Consider the following 27,588-nt stretch of genomic DNA (forward strand, 5'->3'; position numbering starts at 1 on the left):
GAACCAAGCAGCCAAGAAAAAAAAACAGTCCGTGTTTTGCGATTCGCGCCAAGTTGAAAGCGCGAGCTCTCATCTCTTCCTTTCCTTTGTGTATGTATCACTTGTGCATGTTCCTGTAGGGGCGTGCGAAGCGGGTTAAATTCTTGGCGACTAAGGCAACTTGATACGGCTACTTTTCTCCCAAACATCTGTACACACCGTATCGCAACCATGTCCGTCAGCGTGGAGTCTGGATTTTCAAACGACGAGGTGCTGAACATTCGTTACCCTCTCCACCGGGCGTGCAGGGATGGAGACGTTGTTGCTTTGTGTTCGCTTCTTCAGTGCACCACAAACCAAGCAGACCTCATCACGGAAGACTCCGTCTATGGCTGGAGTCCCATTCATTGGGCAGCACATTTTGGAAAGGTATCTTGCAAACATTCTAAAACTAATAGAGATTATTCATATTGTCACATTGTTAGCAGGCGTAAATCTAGCAAGAAATGCTATTATAATTTTCGAAAGAACTGACATAGTTAGATTTTCCGATTTGTGATGCTAATCCGATACTTAAATGGTATGTATATTTGTATCAATGTATATTTGTATCAATGTATCTAAAACGTTACAATGTAGCAAGCTGTCTAGCTGAACAGCGATTTGCGTCATTTGTCTCAACACTCATAAGAATGTTTTCTAATATTTTCTAATTGTTAGGTGTTTGTTCATCTCCATAATGTGAAATCAAATGTTATCACCTAATGTCGTGAAACGTGCGTGCGTTCACACCTGAAAGCAAAGATTGTGTGAATGTACAGCTATGTAATGTCGACATTGATTGTCCTAATAGTGCATTCGGGCTGCTGTTGAAGCCTAGTTGTCAGTATTTCAGTTGGGCCATAGCGCTAACGTTAGTCTTCCCGAGAAAGTAGTTAGTCTTCCCTTCCTGTCAGTTTATTTCAGGAAATGTCCAATATTTTATAAAGCACTGCATCGTTTTCTATTGGCTGTGCATGGGCCAATGGCAAACAACCCGCCAACAATATCTACAGTTGAAACAACTTGCACGTACCTGCTCTGCATACTATGCTGAGTTCATGGAACAAACCATTTTCTCAAAAGTCTTGCATGACTGTGGCATTGCTTTATTCAAACTTTGTTTTACAAGTATATCCCATAAAAAAATTACGTAACCCCCCCCCTTTCAAACTTTTGACTTGTCTAATTGAAATGTACTGACAGGCTCCCAACTGAGAGCACTGGTACTCAACTTTAAGAAGTTAAGAACGCAACATTACATTTAGGAGCACCAGAATGTTTTATTTGTATCGGTTGAGATATAGCCTATATGAATTCTAGCTACTTCTGAAGCACATGCTGTGCCCAAGAAAAACAATATTTAACTGTGTAAAAGCTACATTTTTTTACAATTAAACAGTAATGTGTCATATGAGGTTTCAACATGTAAAATCACAATTTTTCTATTGCAATACATTCTAGAACATTTACACGGTGTCTTTAAGTAGTCAAGATTCTGATGACAACATGCTAGATCTCCTGAAGAAGCTTTTCCTTTCTTTTTGTGCCCCCAAATGTAGGGATATACTGGTAATGTTACCAGGTTGTTAGCTAGCTAATGAGGTAACAAACATCACTGAACAAAGTGTAAAACAAATGGTTAAACTTGCCAGCAATTAGCTTTAGAACAACCTGTGACATGGTTTATGAATAACGGGGGTTGTTTTTCTGGCCGGGTTACCCCCGTGGGAAGAATTTGAGCCGGGTGAAATGTGATTGCATTTGTTTTAGAATGCTGGGGGTGAGCCAGGTGCCATGCTCTGGCCTATGGTGTCTGCTCAAAACTCTGCTCAAAACAAAAGGGAATAATTACAGTGGTTTCAAAATACTTAAATGATACTTAAGTAGTTTTTGGGCTATCTGTACTCTACTATTTATATTTGACAACTAACTTCTACATTCCTAAAGAAAATAATGTATTTTACTCCATACATTTTCCCTGACACCCAAAAGTACTCATTACACTTTGAATGCTTAGTAGGACATGAAAGCTCTAATTTGTTAAACTTATCTATAGATCATCCCTGGTCTAACCTACTGAATCTGATCTGGCGGACTCACTAAACACACATGCTTAGTTTGTAAATTATGTTGGAGTGTGCCCCTGGCTATCCGCAAAAAACACAAGGTGCCGTCTAGTTTGCTTAATATGAGGAACTTAAAATGTATACTTTTACTTCTGACAAAGTATATTTTCACAATTACTTTTAGGCTTTTACTCAAGCCGTATTTTAATGGGTGACATAATTGAGTAATTTTCTAATTAAGTTCTCTTTACTTTTACTCAACTATGACGATTGGGTGCTTTTTCCACCACTGCGTAATTAAGTGATGAGTAGGATTCTGTTTACATATGGAAAAGTGTTTAATTTGGAAAAAAACGCTGTATCGGCCATTCCAATGATAACTAGTTTTGAAGTTTCAAACATTTATTTAATGGACAATAGATGCATGTTTATGGACGATGCACCATGCTGCCTTGTTGACAACATGACCGAGCGGTGCAGATTTCTGTTTGATTTGTGAATGGCGCTCCTCCCTCCCTGCTTTCGCTCAGTGATGTGACGGGCCAATGCTTGGTTCAACCTGGGCCAGCGTAATAGAGCTCCCTCAATATAAAATGCATGCCCACAATCCTCGACAGGAAGAAAAAAGACATTGCGCTGGTGATATGGGTCAGATCTTTTTAAAGGGATGGTTCGGGACTTTGGCAAGGAGGGCCTTTTTTTACTTTCCCAAAGTCAGATGAACTTGTGGCTACCATTTTTATGTCTGTTTCCAGTATGAAGGAAGGCAGAGGTTGTTTTGTGAGCATTGGCTAGTGCAATGACTGGAAGTCTATCTGCTAGCATGCAAAACGACCTCTAACTTCCTTCATACTGGACATGGAGACAAAAATGGTATCCACAAGGTCATCGGACTCTGAGGAAGTAAAGGGCCTAATTGCCAAAATCCTCGAAGTACAGTGCCTTGGGAAAGTATTCAGACCCCTTGACTTTTTCCACATTTTGTTATGTTAGCCTTATTCTAAAATTGATTAAATTGAATTTGACTCATTCTACACATAATACACGAAAAAATATGTTCTCCCAATCTATTAGGGAGGTGACCAAGAACCCGATGGTCACTGACAGAGCTCCAGAGTTCCTCTGTGGAGATGGTTGTCCTTCTGGAAGGTTCTCCTCTCTGCAGCACTCCACCAATCAGGCCTTTATGGTAGAGTGGCCAGACGGAAGCCACTCCTCAGTAAAAGGCACATGACAGCCTGCTTGGAGTTTGCCAAAAGGAACCTAAAGACTCTCAGACCATGAGAAACAAGATTATCTGGTGTGATGAAACCAAGATTGATCTTTGGCCTGAATGCCAAGTGTCACAGCTGGAGGAAACCTGGCACAATCCCTTCAGTGAAGCATGGTCGTGGCAGCCCCATGCTGTTGTGTTGTTTTTCACCGACAGGGACTGGGAGACTAGTCAGGATCAAGTGAAAGCTGAACAGAGCAATGTACAGAGAGATCATTGATGAAAACCTGCTCCAGAGTGAAGGTTCATCTTCCAACAGAAGTAGGACCCTAAGCACACAGCCAAGACAACACAGGAGTGGCTTTGGGACACGTCTCTGAATGTCCTTGAGTGCCCCAGCCAGAGCCCGGACTTGAATCCAATTGAACATCTCTGGAGAGACTTGAAAATAGCTGTGCAGCGACGCTTCCCATCCAACCTGACAGAGTTTGAGAGGATCTGCAGAGAAGAATGGGAGAAACTCTCCAAATACAGGTGTGCCAAGCTTGTAGCGTCATACCCAAGAAGACGCGAGGCTGTAATTGCTGCCAAAGGTGCTTCAATGTACTGAACACTTATGTAAATGTGAGGTTTCTGTTTTTTAATTTTAATAAATTAGCGAACATTTCGAAAACTGGTTTTACCTCGTCATTATGGGGTGTTATGTGTCGATTGATAGAACAATTTAATCCATTTTAGAATAAGGCTGTAACAGAATGTGGAAAAAGTCAAGTGATCTGAATTCTTTCCGAATACATTATGTATATTTTGTCGCATATGCGACCAAATTGGTCACACTAGAGCTCTGTGTGTCACTGGCAAGGTTCCCCAGAGTGAGGTGGTTTGGAGAAAGTTCCACAGATGTTGGAGAAGGAACAGGACACAAGAGGAAAGGAATGAGGCAGTTATTAGTTACTATTGTGCCCAAAGCCGAAACAACAAATTAAACGGCGACGTTCTCTGACCCATGTCCACAGCATGGCCATCCGGACTATCATATCTGCATTTTATCTGAATCATATCGGCACTCCTGAATCTCGAGATGCACGTTTGACAGGAGGGAGAGAGATTGTTTAGTTAAGCCAGTCAGGCATACACATTTTGAACCGCTGCTTGGATCATGTTTTTAAACTACATGTACTGTATTTACCAAGCCCGGTTTTGAAGTGGGACTTCGGTACAATATCAACTATGACTCATGGCCTGGTCTTTGTTGCAGAGCTATTAGGCTACAGGTCCTCCCAGACAACATTATTTGATATGGTGGGGTTAAAGTGTCTTTGTTTGCCAGGAAAACTGCAGTGTGTCCCGCCAAAACTGCTTAGGCTGGGTGTGCTCACTCTTCCCACACAGAGGCTGGCCTGAACATAAGTCAGTGGGAGTGACTGCAGTTGAAGCCCCTATACTGTGACCAAATATGGACTTAGGTGTCCTCTTCGGTACAATAAGCTCAATACAGGGGGAAAAAAGGAGACCAACAAGATTAGGGTTGGGATAATGCCAGTATCGCGATACTCATTACTATCGCAGCAAGGAAACAAAACACGTAGTGTATTGAACTGCTTTAGGAAAACAGCCCTAATGTTGGAAACAAACAATTTATGTTGTCATCCAGAGTCACATTTTCCAAGCTATAGCACACTATTTGACATACAGCAGGGTTTTAAAGGACTGAATCAATCAAATGTATTTATAAAGCCCTTCTTATATCAGCTTATGTCACAAAGTGCTGTACAGAAACCCAGCCTAAAACTCCAAACAGCAAGCAATGCAGGTGTAAAAGCACGGAAGAGTTTGCTCTTCGTGTTTTCATTTTTTGGCATGAAAACAATATTGCGATACTGGTATTGTCCAGGCCCTAATAAAGATGCCACTGTTTGGTTAGTGTGCCTTTGGGGTTTACCTCAAACAAACACACTTTCTTTGCTGTGGTTTGGTTTCTGTAATGACATAGAGCTTTGAATACAACAGTCTGTAGTGATAATCTCACTGTGATTTGCGTAATGGCTGTGTGTCTTGTCAATCATTAACTCTGCTCTCAACAGAAAAGCTTTTGTGATTGGTCAACTACAGTATGTTGACTCACTCACTTTCTTTACAGTTGGAGTGTGTAATGTGCCTGGTGCAGGTGGGCTGCAAGGTGAACGCCATGACGACGAGGTTTGCCCAAACGCCCGCACACATCGCGGCTTTTGGAGGCCACCCAGAGTGTGTGCTGTGGCTGTTGCAGGCAGGGGCCGACATCAACAGACAGGTGGGTCTCAGTCTCACAGGTTACAAGACAATGGCACTTATGACTGGATATACCAAATAACAAGACAGACTACAAGTACTTTCCCTGTTTGCAAAAGTGATTCAAACCTATGTCGTCTATCTTTTCCATGTGGCCCAAGTAGGCCAGAATTATCCTACTATCTAGGGATCAGGCTTTCTGGGAGACAAGAGCTATAGTTCATGCTGTGTGTCGGTTTATCTGAGACTGTCTCTTCACACCAGACTGTTTGACTAGAGACTATGTATGGCCTCGGAGTCACAGCATAGAGCCAAAAGGCAGGCAGCGGTGTCATGACCACGGCTCAAATAGGGTCTGCCCCCGGCCTGCCGGTGCTACTGTTTGTCTGTGACTACCTTTTTTTTTTAAAGCACCTAAAGGAAGCAGCCAGGGAAGCTCTGCTCGGGAATTCAGATTAGGAGGTCATGATTGCATAACATTCTACTGCTTCATCCTTTCCACCTGGCTCTCTCCACTGTGACATTTAGAGGTTTTATGGGTCAAGTTCAGCAGTCTGATCCAATGTAATGGGGTAAGTAGGAGAAGATTGTGATGCCTCAGAGCTATGGGGGAGCATCGCTACACTGGCCTGCACCAAACATACACACATAAATAAATAGTAGGGATGTGGGTCGTTCCCTTTTAAGACGATTTGATACGCTTCTAGATACATGGCTCTGAAACGATTCAGGAATGGTAAGTTTTAGTTTGAAACTATTCTGTACGATTCCGTTTACTGCGATATGATTCGATGCACTAATATTTGCTACATAAACGCATTAATTTTCCATTCGATGTATACTGAATATACCAAACATTAGGAAAACCTTCCTACTATTGAGTTGTACACCCTCTCCCCTCTCTTTGCCCTCAGAACAGCCTCAACACCTCAGGGCATCGACTCTACAGGGTGTCGAAAGCTGGCCCATGTTGTCTCCAAAGCTACCCACAGTTGTGTCAAGTTGGCTGGATGTCCTTTGGGAGGTGGACCATTTTTGATATACACAGGAACCTGTTGAGTGTGAAAAACCCAGCAAGTGAATCCTGTCCTAGTTATGAAATGATCAACTTTACCCTGTGTATCTAAAAATGACCATACACCCTGATTTTTTTAAAGCAAAACTACCAGAACTATTGGTGAATCTATAAAACAATATAACAATTAAAATAAAATAAAAACTATTGTAAGCCCCCTTGTTCAGCAGGTATAGCCAGCTGAGAGTTGTCTCCAGTAGCTTACTTGTATTATGCTAAAACAACCACCTAGCAAATTACATAGGGTGTCACTCAACTAATAAAGCCTAATATCTAGCCATTTTTGTGTTTGAATGTTGAAGATGCCACCCAGATGTGTGGTCCTTCTGTAGCTCAGTTGGTAGAGCATGGCGCTTGTAACGCCAGGGTAGTGGGTTCGATTCCCGGGACCACCCATACGTAGAATGTATGCACACATGACTGTAAGTCGCTTTGGATAAAAGCGTCTGCTAAATGGCATTTATTATTATTATATGTGCAAGATCAGGAACAGGCCATGTACTTCACATTGGTTAGCTCGCTAAGCTGGGCACAGTTTGACTAGGCTAATGATATTCCCTGGGGTTGTTCGGTATGCAAAATGACTTGTAGATCAATGACTGTCAACACAGTAACATGCTTAATTTGACACTGAAGGTGAAAAATGCATCAGTTGTAACAAAAGATTAGGTATTTATGGAAGATAGAAAAAGTAATTGGCAACAGTTGTTGATTTTTGGACCACCGCAAGCTTAATTTGGATCAGTTTGGGGTCCGCCGACAAATGTAATCATATCTTATGCATCTGTCCCTTATTCAAATGTTTTTCAGTGAATGTTACATCCCTAATACATAAACACAGAGCCCCTTATCCCTTCACCACCATTAACTGTTCACTAACAGTGGAATTGTGCAGCCTGACTTACATTCTGGCTGCATGGAGCAGAACGGGGTGGTAGCTGGAGGGCGGGTTTGCTGGCTAGAGTGCAATGTGTCAGTTCTCCTTGGCTTGAGGGGGTGCCGGAGAGCTGGGTGAGGAGTTCAGCGGCTGTCTCCAGTGCCCACTGTCTCTGTTGGCAGCAGACACCTTTTCACAGCCTCTCTCTGATGAGGACTGTTGCTGCTGTGCTCAACTGTTGGAGCATGCCACACAGATAATTGCCCCTTTCAGCAGACACTTGGAGCCTTATTTATGAGTGGCCACTATCAACATAAGCGGCATGTGGTTAATAGCCTAGTGGTTAAGAGCGTTGGTCGCTGGTTTGAATCCCTGAGCCGACGAGGTGAAGAATCTGTGAATGTGCCCTTGAGCAAGGTACTTAATCCAAATTGCTTCTGTAAATCGTCTGCTAAATTACTAAAATGTAATAACAATGCCTTGTATATTGATATATTGCAAGCAATAATGTTTTTCCATTCTCCCCATTGTACTGTTTGAGTGCATGATTATGATTTTCTATCACTTTGTATAGTGATATGTTTTTGCCTTTTCTTGTTCCAGGACTATGTAGGTGAGACCCCTATCCACAAGGCAGCCCGGGCTGGTAGTATGGAGTGTGTCAAGGCCCTCTTGATACAGGGTGCTAAACCGGAGTAAGTCCCCCACTTCAATGTGCCCGTTTACACCAAACTGTACCACACAATACTTTGTTACCACAGCAACAACATTATTGTTGAAAGGGGAACTCCACCAGATGGCCTCCATTCTGCCCCCCCCCCAGTGAAGTCAAGGCAATTTAGCTGTGTGAATTTGGCACCCCGTTTTGCTCAATGATTGTCTTTGTGCCACTTCTGTGCTGGGTTGTGTTGTAGAAAATGTTTGTGCCAGTAGGGTGTCTTTACAAGCATGCCTGTTCAAACAAATTATTTTATGAACCAAATCAGTACAAACATGGCAGAAACTAATGATAAATCTGGTTATTTCTGAGTGACCTACTTCTCTTTTTGAATGTAATCACTAATTGACACAATTGTCACAGCGCAGGTGCCAGATGGCTCTGTAATGAAAGGCCTGAACACACTGATGATTCGTTCGGGGTGCTTCTGCAGCAAATGGAGCTTTGTAAGGATTTGGCTGTTAGGCTGCTCCATAAGCTCATTTGCATTTCGGTGGGTGACATCCAAATCCTCTGTGTCCATAAGGTGACTCATGATAAAGCCCCTTTCCCGAGGGGTTGATGAGGAAGTTGTTTCTGTGTGATTTATTAAAAAACAGCTTAGTTGGTGATGGCAGTGCCAATTAGTCAGTTCCCAACCTTCTCAGGAATACTCTCCCTCGCTGCACTGTATCATTACCATGTGCCATCCACTTCAACCACTCCAAATTATGGTCTTGAATTCAAATCTGCCACCACAACCACACTCATACTTATTGTAGTTGACATTTTGTCCCAGTTGTCTACTGCCCGTTTGTGCGATACAGATGGCTTTTGGAGAATGTTTGTTGGTGGTGTTCCTCATCAATAAGTCTGCTGCTGTAGTGGTGATTTCAATGTTTACGTTTCATTGTATTTTATAACTCGGCAATGTTAAATAATGTAAGTTTATGCTAACTGAATGTGTTTAAAATGTCTGTAAATATATACTAGAAATATACTATTTAGAGTTAATGTACTTCTCTTAGCAGGGCATAGGGCAAATGCACATTTCCTCCTGGCTTATACGGAGTCTGGATTTCTCCCTCCTTGCTAGTGCCATCTAATAATTATCTCACCATGTGAGGGATGTGACAACAGAACTATAGCATATATGTAGTGTTACGGAACTACAGGGGTATGTGATATCTTAACTTAACCTAGGCCTAATGTCTCGATCACACCAATCGCGTCAGTGCATTTTGGTACACCAGAAGTACATTAATTTCCAATGGAACACTGCGTTTTCCTTGCAGCGCGTTCTGTATGGTTCCAATGTATGTGTCAAACTGTATCCGGAGACGGCTTGACAGAAATGGTAGCAGAAGGTGAATGTTGAAGTGTACGTGTTTACTTTGGTATCTTTTGAACTTATTCAGTTGTCATGTTGAGTTTTTTAAACTGCATCTTATCGGATACTTTTCATTAGTGCAGACGCACAAACTTGTATCTGGCGCAAACAATTAGGCCCTGTACTAATTTAGTATGTTTGCTGGTATTAAGGAATGCAGTGTTAAGACGGGCATACCCCACCTTAAGTGTTGAGTATGTTGTCAGCTTGATAACAAGCATTGTACCTTGACACCTCGCCTAATTGATTTGACCACATTTACTGTCAAGTTTCACAGTCAAGCCCATTAGTCACAATGAAGATTTCACTTCCTTGTCATGTTTTTGTCACTATTTCATAAATCTCCACAAGGATTATTTAATCATGAAATAATTGAAAATGAGGAAATGTGCATTTGGTCCATGTTTCCTTCCAAAACTATCAATGAAAAATGATTTGTAAGAAATGTGGTACAAGTCATAATATAACTCTTAGTAGTCTGCATCTGTGTATATTTATAGCATTATGTATTGCCCATGCTTTTTCATGCCTTTGACAGCTACTAAGATCTAGTGTATTAGTCCTTATGTTAGTGAAAAGTTTAGGTAAAATGTATAGTGACTATTAAAGTGAAGGAAGCTCATGTTTTGTAGACTATTTTAATTTGCAGTCACTCAAGAAGATGACATCTGAGACTGACATCATTAGTTTGAGATATTTTCAACCATTTTGAAAATTAAAGATCCATGGTAATTCCTTTAATTAAAGTAACTTGAATTGGCACAATACGAGAACCTTAAATCCAATATTTATTCTACATCCATCAATTTAGAATATGTCGATAAGATAAGAACTCACCATTTCTATGGCTTTCAAAAGCCTGGCAAACCTAAATTAATTTCTGTAGCAGGGATTGGTTCTAATTTTAATGGACAACGCTTCTGTATTGACTTCCCCAGGCCAATTGAGCCAAAATACTGGATTAGCGGCTTCCATGAAAAACAGACTATTCAACTGTTTATACCTCAGAGTTGATATTGCCTCCAACTTTGGCACAATAAGAGTTGAGGTTTTAAATAATGTCTCTCAAAAGTGTGTCCTTCCTCACCACACTCAATCAGGACTGTAGTGTCTTTCAAAAGATGGAAACTTTTGATTTCTCTTGAATCCCTTATCATGACTTCAAAGATAACACGTACCAACCAAAGCCACCATGGAAAAATTATTAAATGTTATGTCCTTGCTACACCATATTTATTCTCGTTCAAAGCCTGGAGATTAAGGCAGATTTTTACTTGTTCACAATTCTTTCCTTGTTGTGTCCATGGAGAGACTGTTTATATTGATCTTATTGGACATCTCTCCAAATCGTGGGTTTAACGTTGAACTTTATAAGGAGCTTTTTTTGTGGTAGGATGACTCTGTCCTAGACCACGTGATTACTCAGTTTTTCTCTTAAAATAAATCGTAATTCCAAATAGAACGTTCTGAGCAGAACAAACCTTTACATTCCTTACTCAAATTACGCCATTACATTTTTTTTATAACACCCTCCTCAACCATACCTGAAAACAACATTGCTTGAACAACTATACATCTTGAAGATGTCATTATCAATAAAACATCACAATAAAGTGCAGAGGATTAGATTTGCTTGCTGGCGGGAAAGGAGACTCCAAGCTCTGCCAAAACCATTGACAACTGCGTGACGTTTTCAAGGGATTGTTAAATAAACGTTAACTATTGGGTTGTAATATCATCACCTCTTGAAGAACATAGTCAGAATTACACATTTCTGATTATTCCGTGCAAAACAATTGCTCACATTTAGCTACATCATAGTTGTACAGAAAGTAATGGCATGCTTTAAAAGATCAGTAAACATCCATTTATCATGTCCAAATATTGTTTGTTTTGCTTGCAATCTATAGTGATGATGACAGTCGTCCGACTGACAACTTCACTAAGACGAGGACTTGCCAATGTCAAGCTCTTTCCAAAGCTTAATCTTTGTTAAAGCAAGCTAAATGACACGTTGCTTAGCTAGCTACATGCCAAATGGATAGGCTACCCTTGCGAATCTGAAAATACATTATCAATTGATGTTTACTGATCACGAAAAGCATGCAGTTACTTGCTGTATAACTCTGATGGAGCTAAATGTGAGCAATTGTTTTGCATGGGATAATCAAAGGCCTCTACATTGTTCCAAATTCCTGCATATACTTTTCCAAAATCAAGTTATGTACATGCCAGTGCCTTGATCACCGGGCTGTAGGTAGCCTAGCTGTTAGAGCGTTGGGCCAGTAACCGAAAGGTTGCTAGTTCAATTCCCGAGCTGACAAGGTGAAACATATTGACGTGTCCTTGAGCAAGACACTCAGCCCTAATTGCTCCAGGGTTACAGTTGATAATGGCTGACTCTGGCTGTGACGTTATTCTCCAAGGTTGTCTCAGGGAGAGTTGGGATATGCAAAAAAAACACATTTCAGTTCCATGCGTATAATACACACTTGTGCATATGCGAAACAGGACTAAGTACCCATCAAATGTTTATTTATATTTTATTATTAACTACCCCATGCATTCCAGTTCTTTCCATTATTTATACTGCCCGATTCACCTGGACATGGAGCAGTATTTCTTTTGGTCATTTCTTATCAACTTATTAACAATCCTCCATGTGCCATAGTTACTAGATTTTGACTAGACTTTTCAACTTCCATGTCTTTGCAAAAATTACTCATTAATTTAAAGATGCACTTTCAAGAGAAACCAAATGCATAGTCCTGAAATTTATACATATACAGTTAAGTGACTGCTATATTATTATATTTTTCTACATCATGAGCTTTCAGGTTCTTGAATTCAGTGGGAAAGTCAGTGAAGGGGTGATAATATAGAGATATGTTAGGACAGCAGTTCCTGTGTGGGTTTAGGTTGCTTACTTATTACAGCATAACTGATTCATTAATGTTTCCATGTTTTATGTAGGATTGTTTCACTGTTTTGAATGTTCATATATTTGATTTAGATCTTTTTGAAATAATTTGCTAAATGGCCATCTAAGAATTGATTGAAAAAAAATTGTACTGTCACTAAAAAACAAATCCCCTGCACGTTTCGATGTTTTGCAGCTATTGAATTTGAATTTCCCAAGTAATCCCAGAAAGGGGGAGCATTCCAAATAGGCACTGCAGAATCTGCCACAAGTGCTACAGCGAACATCTTACAGTTGTGGCATTGAGTGTTCTCACTATCGCTTGGTTTCTACACACTGGCAAACTGTCAAGGTATTTCTTGCAGTGATTGGTTTTAATGCTAGGATAGCAGTCATGATAGTCATGTCTAGACCTGCATGTTTAGTTTACCTAATTGTTAATCTATTTTTTTCCAGATACTTGCTAACTAACCATAGGATTATTGGTCAAGCTCAGGATTTACAAATCAGTAATAGTGCAGAATGCAGTCCAATTGAGTCATTAGTATGCATTTAGCAAATTTGTTACAGGTCTTACTCTCAATGCCAGACAAGAAAAGTAAGCCTAATTTAATACCCAATCTTGAAAGGGTATAAATCCCATAGAGCCAATCAATGTCATTAGAAAAAGATCAATCCTTGTTTATAAGAAGCCTGATAAGCATCTTGTTCATTTTATAATCAGACTAAATGACAACAGTAGCCACTGGCATACATGCAATGTGTACCAGGCCCAAGTCCATCATAGGATATTGCGTATACAGACTTCTCTATTAATAGCAAACACTGTTGCTATATTGGTCTGTTTTCATGGTCCCCTGGTATCCGGATGTTAGTGGTGCAAGGCAAAACAGTAGTCCTATTCTTCCCGCGCCGAAAGAAAGCCCAAACAAACATGATCACTGAGTTTTTTTTTTTTTTTTGACAAAGACTAAATTGTGCTTTCCTAACTGATTTTTATTAGGATCTATGGATTTGTTTACAACCCACCTCCATTCAACTTGAACGCAAATAGGTGAACTGATTGGAAAATAGATGAGCAGACCATTCAAAGGTGTTGGGTTAGGGTTCTTCCTTGCAGGTTGCCTGGCATTGAGAGCGACTCTCCAGGTGACTCCCCAATACTAAGTCATGTCTGTTATTAGACAGTTAAAAAAAAAAAAATCTGATCATGTTTGGAAACATTTTATTTGTATATAGTGGATAGCTGGGGTATACTGGGGAAATGGCTGTATGCACATCTGTTCGTTTAATTTGTAATGTAATATGATTGTGCACTTGAAATTCTAACTTACAACTAATTGCATTTTGCTGTTTATTTTACTACATTATTTGAGCTTGTTATACAAGTGATGAGGAATAAAGTAGCGCTTAGGCCTATGTTGCATTTGTCTGAATTCATAAATGATCAATCTCCATAAGTAGTAGTAATGACCAAATTTATGTCAAAGGACCTGTAGGGCCTATTTCAACGAACATTGGTCAGCGCACTAATACAAGTTTTATCTCCTGCACAGCTGATCTCAATTACAACCATCATTGGCCACCAATTTTTACAACTCCCTAAAGTAGATGCCAAGGTTATCCCTGCACTGTGCATATTTGAAATATGTAACTAAATCAAGTCAATCATGATGAGTTACATATCTTAATTTATCAAATTAAAAAGTTATTTCAAATGTCACACATTATTTTGCAATTTTAAGATGAAACGTTTGAATGAAGTCTACTACTACTTCTATATTCTTAAGTATTTTACATTCATCAGGCCCATGGTTTCCGATGCTCCTGATAGGTCATTATTTCGTTGATGGGTGGGAATAGAGAACCTGGACAACAAAAGAGCAGCTAAATCACTTTCTTATTCTTATTCTTGTTGGTTTTTCATTGCAATCAAGCTCATTTTTGCACGCATGTGCAGTGTGCTTGTAATCGTCTGGTAGTATAGTTTTGAGAAGAGAGAAAAACGTGCTAACACAGGGCTCAATGTAAAGTCCCTCGTCTTTGTTGCAATACACCCAAAATTCTGTTTCGACATTAATATAGGCTGCCATAATGAGCAAACCTGTACTTGACTGGTGCTGCAGTGTTGGGAGACAGTTTAAATTTTTTTTTTTTTTTTACATTCCCTAATTTCAATGTAATTTCAGAAGCTATCGCCAGCAGGAGAATTTCCCTGACAGAACCAATGTTCTGCCCACAGCCCTCTGAGTGCCAAAGCTTCTGATGCCAAACAAGTTTGATATTTACCACCTGTGGAAAATACAGTGCATTCTGAAAGTATTCAGACCCCTTGTTACATCCTTATTCTAAAATGGATGAAAATATATCAATCTACACACAGTACACCATAATGACAAAGAAAAAATAGGTTTATAGACATTTTTGCAAATGTATTAAAAATAAACTGATTACGTTTACATAAGAATTCTGACCCTTTACTCAGTACTTGATCGAAGCACCTTTTGCAGCGATTACAGCCTCGTGTCATATTGGGTATGATGCTGCAAGCTTGGCACAACTGTATTTGGGGAGTTTCTCCCATTCTTCTCTGCAGATTCTCACAAGCTCTGTCCGGTTGGATGGGGAGCGTCGCTGCACATCTATTTTCAGGTCTCCAGAGATGATAGATTGAGTTCAAGTTTGGGCTGTGGCTGGGCCACTCAAGGACAATCCGAGACTTGTCACGAACCCACTGCTGCATTCTCTTGGCTGTCTGCTTAAGGTTGTTGTCCTGTTGGAAGGTGCACCTTCGCCCCAGTCTGAGGTACTGAGCACTCTAGAGCAGTTTTTCATCAAGGATCTCTGTATATTGCGCCATTCATCTTTCCCTCGATCCTGACCAGCTTCTCAGTCCCTGCCGTTGAAAAAAATCCCCACAGCTTGATTCTGCCACCACGCTTCACTGTAGGGATGGTGCCAGGTTTCCTCCAGACATGACGCTTGGTATTCAGGCCAAATAATTCCATCTTGGTTTCATCAGACCAGAGAATCTTGTTTCTTATGGTCGGAGAGTCTTTTAGGTGCCTTTTGGCAAACTCCAAGGGGGCTGTCATGTGCCTTTTACTGTGGAGTGGCTTCTGTCTTGCCACTCTAGCATAAAGGCCTGATTGGTGAAGTTCTTCAGAGATGGTTGCCCTTCTGGAAGGTTCTCCCATCTCCATAGAGGAACTCTGGAGCTCTGTCAGTGACCATCAGGTTCTTGGTCACCCCCCCTGACCAAGCCCCTTCTTCCCAGATTGCTCAGTTTGGCTGGGCAGACAGCTCTGGGAGAGTCTTTGTGGTTCCAAACTTCTTCCATTTAAGAATGATGGAGGGCACTGTGTTCATGAACCTTCAATGCTGCAGAAATGTGCTCTGGCATGCACTGTTCACTGTGTGACCTTATATAGACAGGTGTGCTTTTCCAAATCATGTCAAATCAATTGAATTTACCACATGTGGACTCCAATCAAGTTGTAGAAACATCAAGTACGATCAATGGAAACAGGATGCACCTGAGCGCAATTTTCGAGTATCCTAGCAAAGGGTCTGAATACTTATGTAAATAAGGTATTTGTTTTATTTGTAATTCATTTAAACAAATTCTGAAACTGCTTTTGCTTTGTTATTATAGGTTGTGTGTAGATTGAGAAAATCTATTTAATCATTTTAGAATACAGATGTGACGTAACAAAATGTGGAATAAGTCAAGGGGTCTCAATATTTTCCAGAATGCACTGTATATTGTAATGTTTTTGGCTACCTCTTTTAAATATGAGGTAGACGGGGCCAAAGGAACTGACAGTTTAGGTCAGGTGGAAAATGTTCTCTAAACATTTTGTTTACACTGAAACCAAGTAGGGCTGGGAATTGCCAGGGATCTCATAAGACGATATTATCACGATAATTAGGTGCCGATACGATATGTATTGTAATTCTCATGATTCTGTATGTATTGCAATTTGATACTGTGATTATAAAAAACTATATATATTATGTATTGCAATTGAACATTCTAAACGTATTGCTCTCCATATGTCTGCTGCAGAGGAACGGGAGAGCTCAATTTATTTTGATCAGTCCTACAAATAAACGTGCTGATAACAAATTTGCTCCCCTTTCAAAAAAGAACAAGCTATGCAGAGTTTTGGTGCAGGTACAGCCAACTAGCACACAAATAATATTGCAATATTCTCAAATTGATACCATAAGAAATATCGTCAAATGATTTCCCATCACTAAAACCAAGGGTATTTTAGTCAGTTTCTTCTCAGAACATATTTTCTTAAGTGACAAGATAAAGATCAAGTAATATCTTCTACTTTTCGAACCAGCCATATTAAAAAATATATAAGTATTTAATTAGATTTCTGAACATCTTGATGTATTGTGGTACAGACAAACCCATACTAGTGACATGCACTTTATGACATGATTTCTTCTATGAATAGTATTGGGAGGCCCATCATACAAGTGAGTTACGAGACTAATTAAAGGGTTTTGTTCATTCATGAATTCAGACCAGGATTAGCTCACACTGCAGTGGGAGATGGTCAGGTCTAAGGTGAGGATGCTACAATCCATGTTGATGCTGTGTCCATTACAAACGGTCACTTGGCCAACATGCCTTTCCTGTGTGTCTCAGGCTGTGTTTACACGGGCATCTCAATAATGGGAATAAAATCTGTATTGGGCTGCTTGTGTTAACACAGCCTTACTACTTTCACATTATTAATTTAGGGTGAAGGAATACAGTTCCTTAACTTCAATTAAACATTATTTTGGTCTCTTCTCTGTTCCTGCTTTGACATTCTGAATATCTAACCTTCTTGTTCGCTATGAATATGGACTGAACTTCTAGGCCTATTCAATGCCTGAAATACCATCTTGGATCATGGCTTTGACGCAGATGTACATTCCGGCAGGGCCTTTCACTTGAACATTCTCCTGTCCATATCCAGAAAGCTTGACGATCTTGGCTTCTCTAATGTCTATAATGAAGGGACACCACACCAGGTCTTCACTTTCTCGATGGATCCCACTCTTACTTCCTCTGCAAATTATCATATTTTTCCATCATCAACCACATCATGAAGATCTGGACTTCGTGTAGCTTGTTGACATGGCATCCTCTTGGAAAGACTTTTTGAACATAAGTTACTGGTAGGGCCCAGAGAAATGTTGACTTCTATTTTAACTGGTAGTTTAGTCAACCAGCACCAATAGGTTGTTGCAGTAGCCTACATTCTCAAGTCTGTTCTTAAAAGGATAGTTTTCTTACGTGTGTTAACTCTTCTTACCATGGAGTCAATGAATGATTAATTGCAACAACCGAGTATTGTAGTGAGTTTCAAAGCAGAGAAATGCTACATATTTGAATCCTTATAAACAACTAAGATGCTCTGTCTACATGGTGTAACATTTTATGCAGTCTACCTTGCTATCCAGAAAATATGTAAACGGAACACTTTTTCTACCAATTGGTTTCAGCACAAGGTTTTTTTCACAATTATATCTTTTTGGGACTGCATTCTCTAAAACCTCACTTTTGGGTTACTTTTTAGTTGAAGCTCTGGTCCTCTTCTGTCTAGCTGGACCTACTCTATCCACTGAACTACTACAAAAAGTCAAATTATTTCCTGGATTGTCACGTTTAATGCTACCCATAGATGGACATTAATCATCTCTTACTGCAGTGTTGGTTTCTACCATCCTTCGTCTATTTTTGTTTTGTTATTTCAGGGTAAGATTTGGGTCAGTTTCAGTGTAACTGAGTCAGTGCAATAAAATGTAGAATGATAGCAGAAGTAGAGCAGACAGGGTTGGATATAGAGGGGGCTGTGTGACTTGTCTTGTACGTGCTTGCTTTAGCTTGGGGGAATTCCTAACTTTGGTCCCATCTCACCGGGCAGCTTAAGGAACGCTAATGGCTTGACGGCGGCAGACCTGGCCCACGCCCAGGGCTTCTGGGAGTGCGCCCAGCTGCTCTCCAACGCTCAAAACCACCTCAACCAGCTCAATGGTTTCCACTCCAACGGGGCGCTAAACGGCCACCGCTCTCTCAGCCAAAGCCAGGGTCTCCTCAATGGGCTGGCCAATAGAAAGAGGCTTCTGGACAGTGTGGAGCCCAATCACATCAAGAAGGCCAGAACAGACGGTAGGGGCCTATCTAGTCTGTTGCAGGGCCTGAGAAATGTTCAAATGTGTGTATTTTTCTTTGTCAATGTGCTGATTCGATATGAATCAGTTGGACTATCTTTCTAGCTCTTACAAAAATGTAATTGCCTGGCAAGTCAGTGGGCATTAAAGTCTGAACGGCAACTCCTATAGATACCATATGAGAACAAAATTTGATCTGAAGACATTCTTACAGTAGGTCCTTAACTATGCCTAATTCCACTCTGTCTGTCCGTCGTCCCTCAGGAGTGGACCTGCCCAAGTGGATGCAGCATGGCTGCGGGGAGGAGCTGGAGACCATGTATATGGAGTCTGCAGACCCTGTCTCAGGTGTGACTGGCCCCTCCACAGCCCTGATAGAGCTGGATATCTCTACTGTGGTCTCCATGCAGATCCTATGCCGCTGCACTAACTCCTGCGCATATTTGTAGTGGCCTTTCTTAAGCCAGTTTCACACTCTGAATCATGTGTATGTATAAGCTAGGTTGTTATCGTCTTGACTTTAATATCTTGTCAAGATCAAGGCATCTGAAAATGTTCAATGGTTCAGAAATGTATTAAGCTTCTAGTAATGTTAACTTTCATTATCCCTGAGCAGCTCATCCTACACCTTCTGCATTTATGGCACATTCATGTTCAAGATGTAGGAATGCACACAAATCCAGACATGCATATTTTATGCATGGAATGCATTTTCCCATTCCGTGTGTACCCAAATGTCCTTTCCTTACTGTTCAGTTTGAAATATTTCCCTTGTTCTTGATAGGCCTCCACAATATGGTAGTTGTGTGAATGAACCTCAAATTACATTTGTTTTTCACAACCGTCTGTCATCCACAATTTGGTTATGCCCTAGTCGAATCATGTGTACCATTTATGCTTTGGCAACAACCAAATGGCAGAATTGCTACCTGGACTGAAACTATAAGGCTTTAATGAATGTATTCTGTAGATTTACGGTTGTCTTGAAAGAGGGTGTTTATGAAGTACATTTTGACTGATTACATGGTATAAGTGTTATTCCAAGTTCGCCCCCTCCATATTCCCTTCTGTCAATACTGAGGTTATTATAGTAAACAAAATTGTTTTTCCAATTTTTGTTAAAATAATGAACATTTAGTTTCAGTATTTTTCTAACATTTACTTGGTTATTTTTTATTTGTTATCAATTGCTACGCCACTTGGAGGACAGTCTAAAGCATTGCTGCGGTGCACAATTGGCCTAGCGTTGTCTGGGTTAGGGAAAGGTTTGGCTGGGGGGGGGGCTTTACTTGGCTCATTGCACTCTATCGACTCCTTGTGGCGGGCCGGCCGCCTGCAGGCTTGACTTCAGTCGTCAGTTGAATGGTGTTTTCTCTGACTCATTGGTGAGGGTGAGCAATGGTGGCAGCAACAGGTAAAGCGCTGAATGGGATTGTTTTGAGTACATTGCTGGAAAGGACCATGTATTATAGTGTCAGCAGTGTGTATGGAACAGAGGTAAAAGGGAAGTCCAAACCAATCTCTTAAATTAATCTGAACAGTGCCCACAAAGAATCATACAAACAATTTCAGGCTAAAGACCAGGTGAGACAGCCAGAAGCTACAAGTAGCTGCACGTCAACGTTAGGACAACCAACTAGCAGTTTGAATGAAAAGAGCAGAAACATGGAAACCTCGTTCAAATCTGTAAAAAAAAAAAAAAAACAGCACTGGTTAATTTATTCATCCAGTCTGGCAAGTCCATAAGACTGTGTGATGAACCAGCCCTCAGACAATTCAAACAAATACCCCACTGGGCATACATTGGTTGAATCAATGTTGAATTGACGTCTTTGCCCATTGGGACTTGATCCCAAAATGTAAAACTCCTGCCTCTGCTAGAGTAAACGTGTTGATTGCTTTGCAAATGGATACAGCAACACAAAGTTAAGGACATTCTAAAAGAGGCATGAAAATCAACCCTGTGTTTTGACTGCTGGAGCAAGAAAGGACTGACTGCTTTGTTTATGTGCATATCACCCCTCCAACAAGACACCACGTGTTGCTCAGCCTCTATTGGATTTAACATCCACACACCAGAGTGGTAATTGACTGCACATTGGACGTATAGGACAGAGAAGAGCCTACTCGTAACTGACAACGGGGAGAACATGGCTATCAAGCTTTCCAAACAGGCAAAAGAATACCCATGAACAAGAACCCCCAGAGCTGGCCATGACTAACGGCGTGGCAGAAATGTTTGAATCAGACACCGATTATCCTTTTAAATCCAAGTCACATTAAGTTCCTTTAAACATTGCCAAACCTTCAGCTTGTATTACTGCCCCCAGTGGCAAGATGTGAAAATCCCCAAAAAACAACAAAAGGCCAACAACACATACAGTGGGGCAAAAAGGTATTTAGTCAGCCACCAATTGTGCTAGTTCTCCCACTTAAAAAAGATGAGAGGCCTGTAATTTTCATCATAGGTACACTTCAACTATGACAGACGAAATGAGAGAGATAAAAATCCAGAAAATCACGTAGGATTTTTTAAATGAATGTATTTGCAAATTATGGTGGAAAATAAGTATTTGGTCACCTACAAACAAGCAAGATATCTGGCTCTCACAGACCTGCAACTTCTTCTTTAAGAGGCTCCTCTGTCCTCCACTCATTACCTGTATTCATGGCACCTGTTTGAAGTTGTTATCCTTATAAAAGACACCTGTCCACAACCTCAAACAGTCACACTCCAAACTCCACTATGGTCAAGACCGAAGAGCTGTCAAAGGACACCAGAAACAAATTTGTAGACCTGCACCAGGCTGGGAAGACTGAATCTGCAATAGGTAAGCAGCTTGGTTTGAAGAAATCAACTGTGGGAGCAATTATTAGGAAATTGAAGACATACAAGACCACTGATAATCTCCCTCGATCTGGTGCTCCACGCAAGATGTCACCCAGTGGGGTCAAAATAATCACAAGAACGGTGAGCAAAAATCCCAGAACCACATGGGGGGGACCTAGTGAATGACCTGCAGAGAGCTGGGACCAAAGTAACAAAGCCTACCATCAGAAACACACTACGCCGCCAAGGACTCAAATCCTGCAGTACCAGACGTGTCCCCCTTCTTAAGCCAGTACATGTCCAGGCCCGTCTCAAGTTTGCTAGAGAGCATTTGGATGATCCAGAAGAAGATTGGGAGAATGTCATATGGTCAGATGTAACCAAAATATTACTTTTTGGTAAAAACTCAACTCGTTGTGTTTGGAGGACAAAGAATGCTGAGTTGCATCCAAAGAACACCATACCTACTGTGAAGCATGGGGGTGGAAACATCATGCTTTGGGGCTGTTTTTCTGCAAAGGGACCAGGACGACTGATCCGTGTAAATGAACGGGGCCATGTATTGTGAGATTTTGAGTGAAAACCTCCTTCCATCTGCAAGGGCATTGAAGATGAAACGTGGCTCTGTCTTTCAGCATGACCATGATCCCAAACACACCGCCCAGGCGAAGGAGTGGCTTCATAAGAAGCATTTCAAGGTCCTGGACTGGCCTAGCCAGTCTCCAGATCTCAACCCCATAGAAAATCTTTGGAGGGAGTTGAAAGTCTGTGTTGCCCAGCAACAGCCCCAAAACATCACTGCTCTAGAGGAGATCTGCATGGAGGAATGGGCCAAAATACCAGCAACAGTGTGTGAGAACCTTGTGAAGACTTACAGAAAACGTTTGACCTCTGTCATTGCCAACAAAGGGTATATAACAAAGTATTGAGAAACTTTTGTTATTGACCAAATACTTGTTTTCCACCATAATTTGCAAATAAATTAATTAAAAATCCTACAATGTGATTATCTGGATTTTCTTTCTCATTTTGTCTGTCATAGTTGAAGTGTACCTATGATGAAAATTACAGGCCTCTCTCTCATCTTTTTAAGTGGGAGAACTTGCACAATTGGTGGCTGACTAAATATTTTTTTGCCCCACTGTAAATGGCTCCTAGCTTCCCACACATGGGCTACTTTCTGTCCGTAACACAAACTAAATAATACAACAACAAAAAATAGGTTTTAGATTTAGTTTTATGAAATCATAACTGAATTTCAAATAAAATTTGAAGAACTAATAGAAACTAATACAAAATCCAAACTACACTGCTCAAAAAAATTAAGGGAACACTAAAATAACACATCCTAGATCTGAATGAAAAAAAATATTCTTAATACTTTTTTCTTCACATCGTTGAATGTGCTGACAACAAAATCACACAAAGTATCAATGGAAATCAAATGTATCAACCCTTGGCGGTCTGGATTTGGAGTGGCACTCAAAATTAAAGTGGAAAACCACACTACAGGCTGATCCAACTTTGATGTAATGTCCTTAAAACAAGTCAATAGTGTGTGTGGCCTTCACGTGCCTGTATGACCTCCCTACAACGCCTGGGCATTCTCCTGATGAGGTAGCGGATGGTCTCCTGAGGGATCTTCTCCCAGACATGGACTAAAGCATCTGCCAACTCCTGGACAGTCTGGTGCAACGTGGTGTTGGTGGATGGAGCGAGACATGATGTCCCAGATGTGCTCAATTGGATTCAGGTCTGGGGAACGGGTGGGCCAGTCCATAGCATCAATGCCTTCCTCTGGCAGGAACTGCTGACGCACTCCAGCCACATAAGGTCTAGCATTGTCTTGCATTAGGAGGAACCCAGGGCCAACCGCACCAGCATATGGTCTCACAAGGGGTCTGAGGATCTCATCTCGGTACCTAATGGCAGTCAGGCTACCTCTGGCGAGCACATGGAGGGCTGTGCGGCCCCCCCAAAGAATTGCCACCCCACACCATGACTGACCCATCGCCAAACCGGTCATGCTGGAGGATGTTACAGGCAGCAGAACGTTCTCCACGGCGTCTCCAGACTGTCACGTGCTCAGTGTGAACATGCTTTCATCTGTGAAGAGCACAGGGCGCCAGTGGTGAATTTGCCAATCTTTGTGTTCTCTGGCAAATGCCAAACGTCCTGCACAGTGTTGGGCTGTAAGCGCATCCCTCACCTGTGGACGTCGGGCCCTCATACCACCATCATGGAGGCTGTTTCTGAACGTTTGAGCAGACACATGCACATTTGTGGCCTGTTGGAGGTCATTTTGCAGGGCTCTGGCAGTGCTCCTCCTGCTCCTCCTTGCACAAAGGCGGAGGTAGCGGTCCTGCTGCTGGGTTGTTGCCCTCCTACGGCCTCCTCCACGTCTCCTGATGTACTGGCCTGTCTCCTGATAGCGCCTCCATGCTCTGGACACTACACTGACAGACACAGCAAACCTTCTTGCCACAGCTCTCATTGATGTGCCATCCTGGATGAGCTGCACTACCTGAGCCACTTGTGTGGGTTGTAGAATCCGTCTCATGCTACCACTAGAGTGAAAGCACCGCCAGCATTCAAAAGTGACCAAAACATCAGCCAGGAAGCATAGGAACTGAGAAGTGGTCTGTGGTTGCCACCTGCAAAACCACTCCTTTATTGGGGGTGTCTTGCTAATTGCCTATTTCCACCTGTTGTCTATTCCATTTGCACAACAGCATGTGAAATTTATTGTCAGTGTTGCTTCCTAAGTGGACAGTTTGATTTCACAGAAGTGTGATTGACTTGTAGTTACATTGTGTTGTTTTAAATAAAGTTTTCCCTTTATTTTTTTGAGCAGTGTATAATAATAGCCTTGTCCAAAACTCTGTTTGATCTTTAGAAAATTAAGAGAATGAGATCCAAGCTGGTGCTTTGGTTTAACTCCTTGTAAATCCTTTGTTTAAGAGCCAAAGGATATACTTCTTACTCCCCTGACTGAGAAATGAACTTGTTTGTACTATCAAATTGGCCAGTTGTGGTTTAATCAGTTCAATGAAACATAATATGGACTGCATTGTATAATAATTAAGGATTTGTGCTGTGCCACTGTATTTGACAAACCTCAGCAAATAATACATTTTCAATTTTATTTGCATGGTATGGTAGTTATTAATCTGACAGTATCTTTCAACTGTACGTTACAGAAATAATTACCAATGTTTATAGAACACCTAGATTTATTTCTGATTTTGACAGGTGTATTAATGTTTTGTTAGTGTAAGTACAAATCTAGTTTGGCCAGGGGTATGTATTTCTGGTACATTGTCATGTGTTTGAAAGGCACATCGATAGAGAATGTATACTCGAAAGTCATATTTTTATTAACCTTTTTGATGACCTTGACGTGATGAAATTTCATAGGCATTTAATTACATTGAAATCATCTGTCTAGGGTAAAGTAATTGTCTGGGTCATATTCAATGGTTTATTTTTTGTAAAAGTATCATGAGAATCGGACAAGGATATGTTTGCAAAACAAAATCAAGTTGCTTACCTCGTATTTATGTGTTTGGAGAGTTGCTACCAAATCCTGTTTATTTACCTGCCAAGTGTGTTCTTTCTATGTGCCATCCAACATTTGAATATGACTAGTCATGTCTTTTTTTCAACAGCAGATGACCCCAAAGCCACCACGGGTCAGACGAACGGCAACAATGGGCCACAGAACGGTGCCATCTCCACCAATGGCCACATGCCAAAACACCTAAGTGGGGACAACCCTGCTGTGCTGTCAACCGGCTTCTCCACGCCATGGGGACTACCGGCCTTGGCTACTTCCACTGAAAACGGTCTGTCGTCATCACGGCTAGCTAATCAGGAGGCGGAGGAGACCCGGCGGCATTCAGCCCACGAGATGTGCGGTTCGCTACACCTGACTGGAAGCCCCAGCAGCTGCGTGTCCCACCGACCCTCCTGGGAGGCCATGGCCAGCGACCTGGGAGACACCCTGCACTATGGACATTACCATGGCTTTGGGGACACAGCAGAGGACCTGGCTGAAGAGCACAGCAACTCTGTGTGTGTGGAGCAGTGTTACGACCAGGCCGTGCTCAGTGACATGCACCTCTACCACGGATCCTAAATTGGGGGAGGCTGGCCCTTCCCAAGTAAGTAGTCAGTCTATCTACCTACCCCAGCGGTGACACAACTTTGCATAGAGCCGCTAGCCTGCCTTAAAATCCAATGGTTACCATAACATCATTGTTGCACTGGGGATGGAGTGGAGAGAGACACTTTGGCCCATCTACCAAAGGGAACAAGCACAGTTGAAGTCGGAAGTTTACATACACCTTAGCCAAATACATTTAAACTCAGTTTTTCACAATACCTGATATTTAATCATAGTAAAAATGGCCTGTCTTTGGTCAGTTAGGATCACTTTATTTTAAGAATGTGTTGTCAGAATAATAGTAGAGAGAATTATTTCTTTCAACATTTATTTCTTTCATCACATTCCCAGTGGGTCAGAAGTTTACATACACTCAATTAGTATTTGGTAGCATTGCCTTTAAATGGTTTACCTTGGGTCAAACTTTTCGGGTAGCCTTCCACACGCTTCCCATAATAAGTTGGGTGAATTTTGGCTCCAGTTTTCTATGGGATTGAGGTCAGGGGTTTGTGATGACCACTCCAATACCTTGACTCTGTTGTCCTTAAACCATTTTGCCACAACTTTGGAAGTATGCTTGGGGTCATTGTCCATTTGGAAGGCCTATTTGCGACCAAAGCTTTAACTTCCTGACTGATGTCTTGAGATGTTCAATATATCCACATTATTTTCCATCCTCATGATGCCACCTATTTTGTGAAGTGCACCAGTCCCTCCTGCAGAAAAGCACCCCCACAACATGATGCTGCCATCCATGTGCTCCACATTTGGGATGGTGTTCTTCAGCTTGCAAGTCTCCCTCTTTTTCCTCCAAACATAACAATGGTCATTATGGTCAAACTGTTCTATTTTTGTTTCATCAGACCAGAGGACATGTCTCCAAAAATTACGATCTTTGTCCCCATGTGCAGTTGCAAACTGTGTCTGGCTTTTTTAATGGCGGTTGTGGAGCAGTGGCTTCTTCCTTGCTGAGTGACCTTTCAGGTTATGTCGATATAGGACTTGTTTTACTGTGGATATCCAGTCATGGCCAAAAGTTTTGAGAATGACACAAATATTAATTTCCACAAAGTTTGCTGCTTCAGTGTCTTTAGACACTGATGTTACTATGGAATACTGAAGTATAATTACAAGCATTTTGTAAATGTCAGACTTTTATTGACAATTACATGAAGTTGATGCAAAGAGTCAATATTTGCATTGTTGACCCTTCTTTTTCAAGACCTCTGTAATCCACCCTGGCATGCTGTCAATTAACTTCTGGGCCACATCCTGACTGATGGCAGTCCATTCTTGCATAATTAATGTTTGTCAGAATTTGTGGGTTTGTTTGTCCACCTGCCTCTTGAAGATTGAACACAAGTTCTCAATGGGATTAAGGTCTGGGGAGTTTCCTGGCGATGGTCCCAAAATATTGAGGTTTTGTTCCCCAAGCCACTTAGTTATCACTTTTGCCTCATGGCAAGGTTTGCCATCATGCTGGAAAAGGCATTGTTTGTCACCAAACTGATCCTGGATGGTTGGGAGAAGTTGCCCTCGGAGGATGTGTTGGTACCATTCTTTATTCATGGCTGTGTTCTGAGGCAAAATTGTGTGTGAGCCCACTCCCTTGGTTTAGAAGCAACCCCACACATGAATGGTCTCAAGATACTTTACTGTTGGCATGACACATGACTGATGGTAGCGCTCACCTTGTCTTCTCCGGACAAGCTTTTTTCCGGATACCCCAAACAATCAGAAAGAGGTTTCGTCAGAGAAAATGACTTTACCGCAGTCCTCAGCAGTTCAATCCCTGTACCTTTTGCAGAATGTCAGTATGTCCCTGATGTTTTTCCTGCAGAGACGTGGCTTCTTTGCTGCCCTTCTTGACACCAGGCCATCCT

General features: G+C 41.4%; 1 protein-coding gene across 2 annotated transcripts; it reads left to right on the forward strand.

The window, feature by feature from the left end:
- On the forward strand, positions 1–25,982 carry ankrd10a (ankyrin repeat domain 10a). 2 transcript variants are annotated; one of them, XM_046319853.1, is made up of 6 exons: positions 1–408; positions 5,441–5,593; positions 8,127–8,218; positions 18,464–18,708; positions 18,975–19,058; positions 25,209–25,982. In XM_046319853.1, the coding sequence occupies exons 1-6, from the start codon at positions 211–213 to the stop codon at positions 25,676–25,678; spliced, it is 1,242 nt and encodes a 413-aa protein (XP_046175809.1). In that variant the 5' UTR covers positions 1–210; the 3' UTR covers positions 25,679–25,982. The 2 variants fall into 2 exon arrangements, with proteins under 2 accessions (XP_046175809.1, XP_046175810.1); XM_046319854.1 differs by having other exon boundaries at positions 25,212–25,982.
- The last annotated feature ends 1,606 nt before the right edge of the window (positions 25,983–27,588 follow it).

This window comes from Oncorhynchus gorbuscha, linkage group LG21 (assembly GCF_021184085.1).
Source record: "Oncorhynchus gorbuscha isolate QuinsamMale2020 ecotype Even-year linkage group LG21, OgorEven_v1.0, whole genome shotgun sequence".
Classification (NCBI taxonomy): Eukaryota; Metazoa; Chordata; class Actinopteri; order Salmoniformes; family Salmonidae; genus Oncorhynchus; species Oncorhynchus gorbuscha.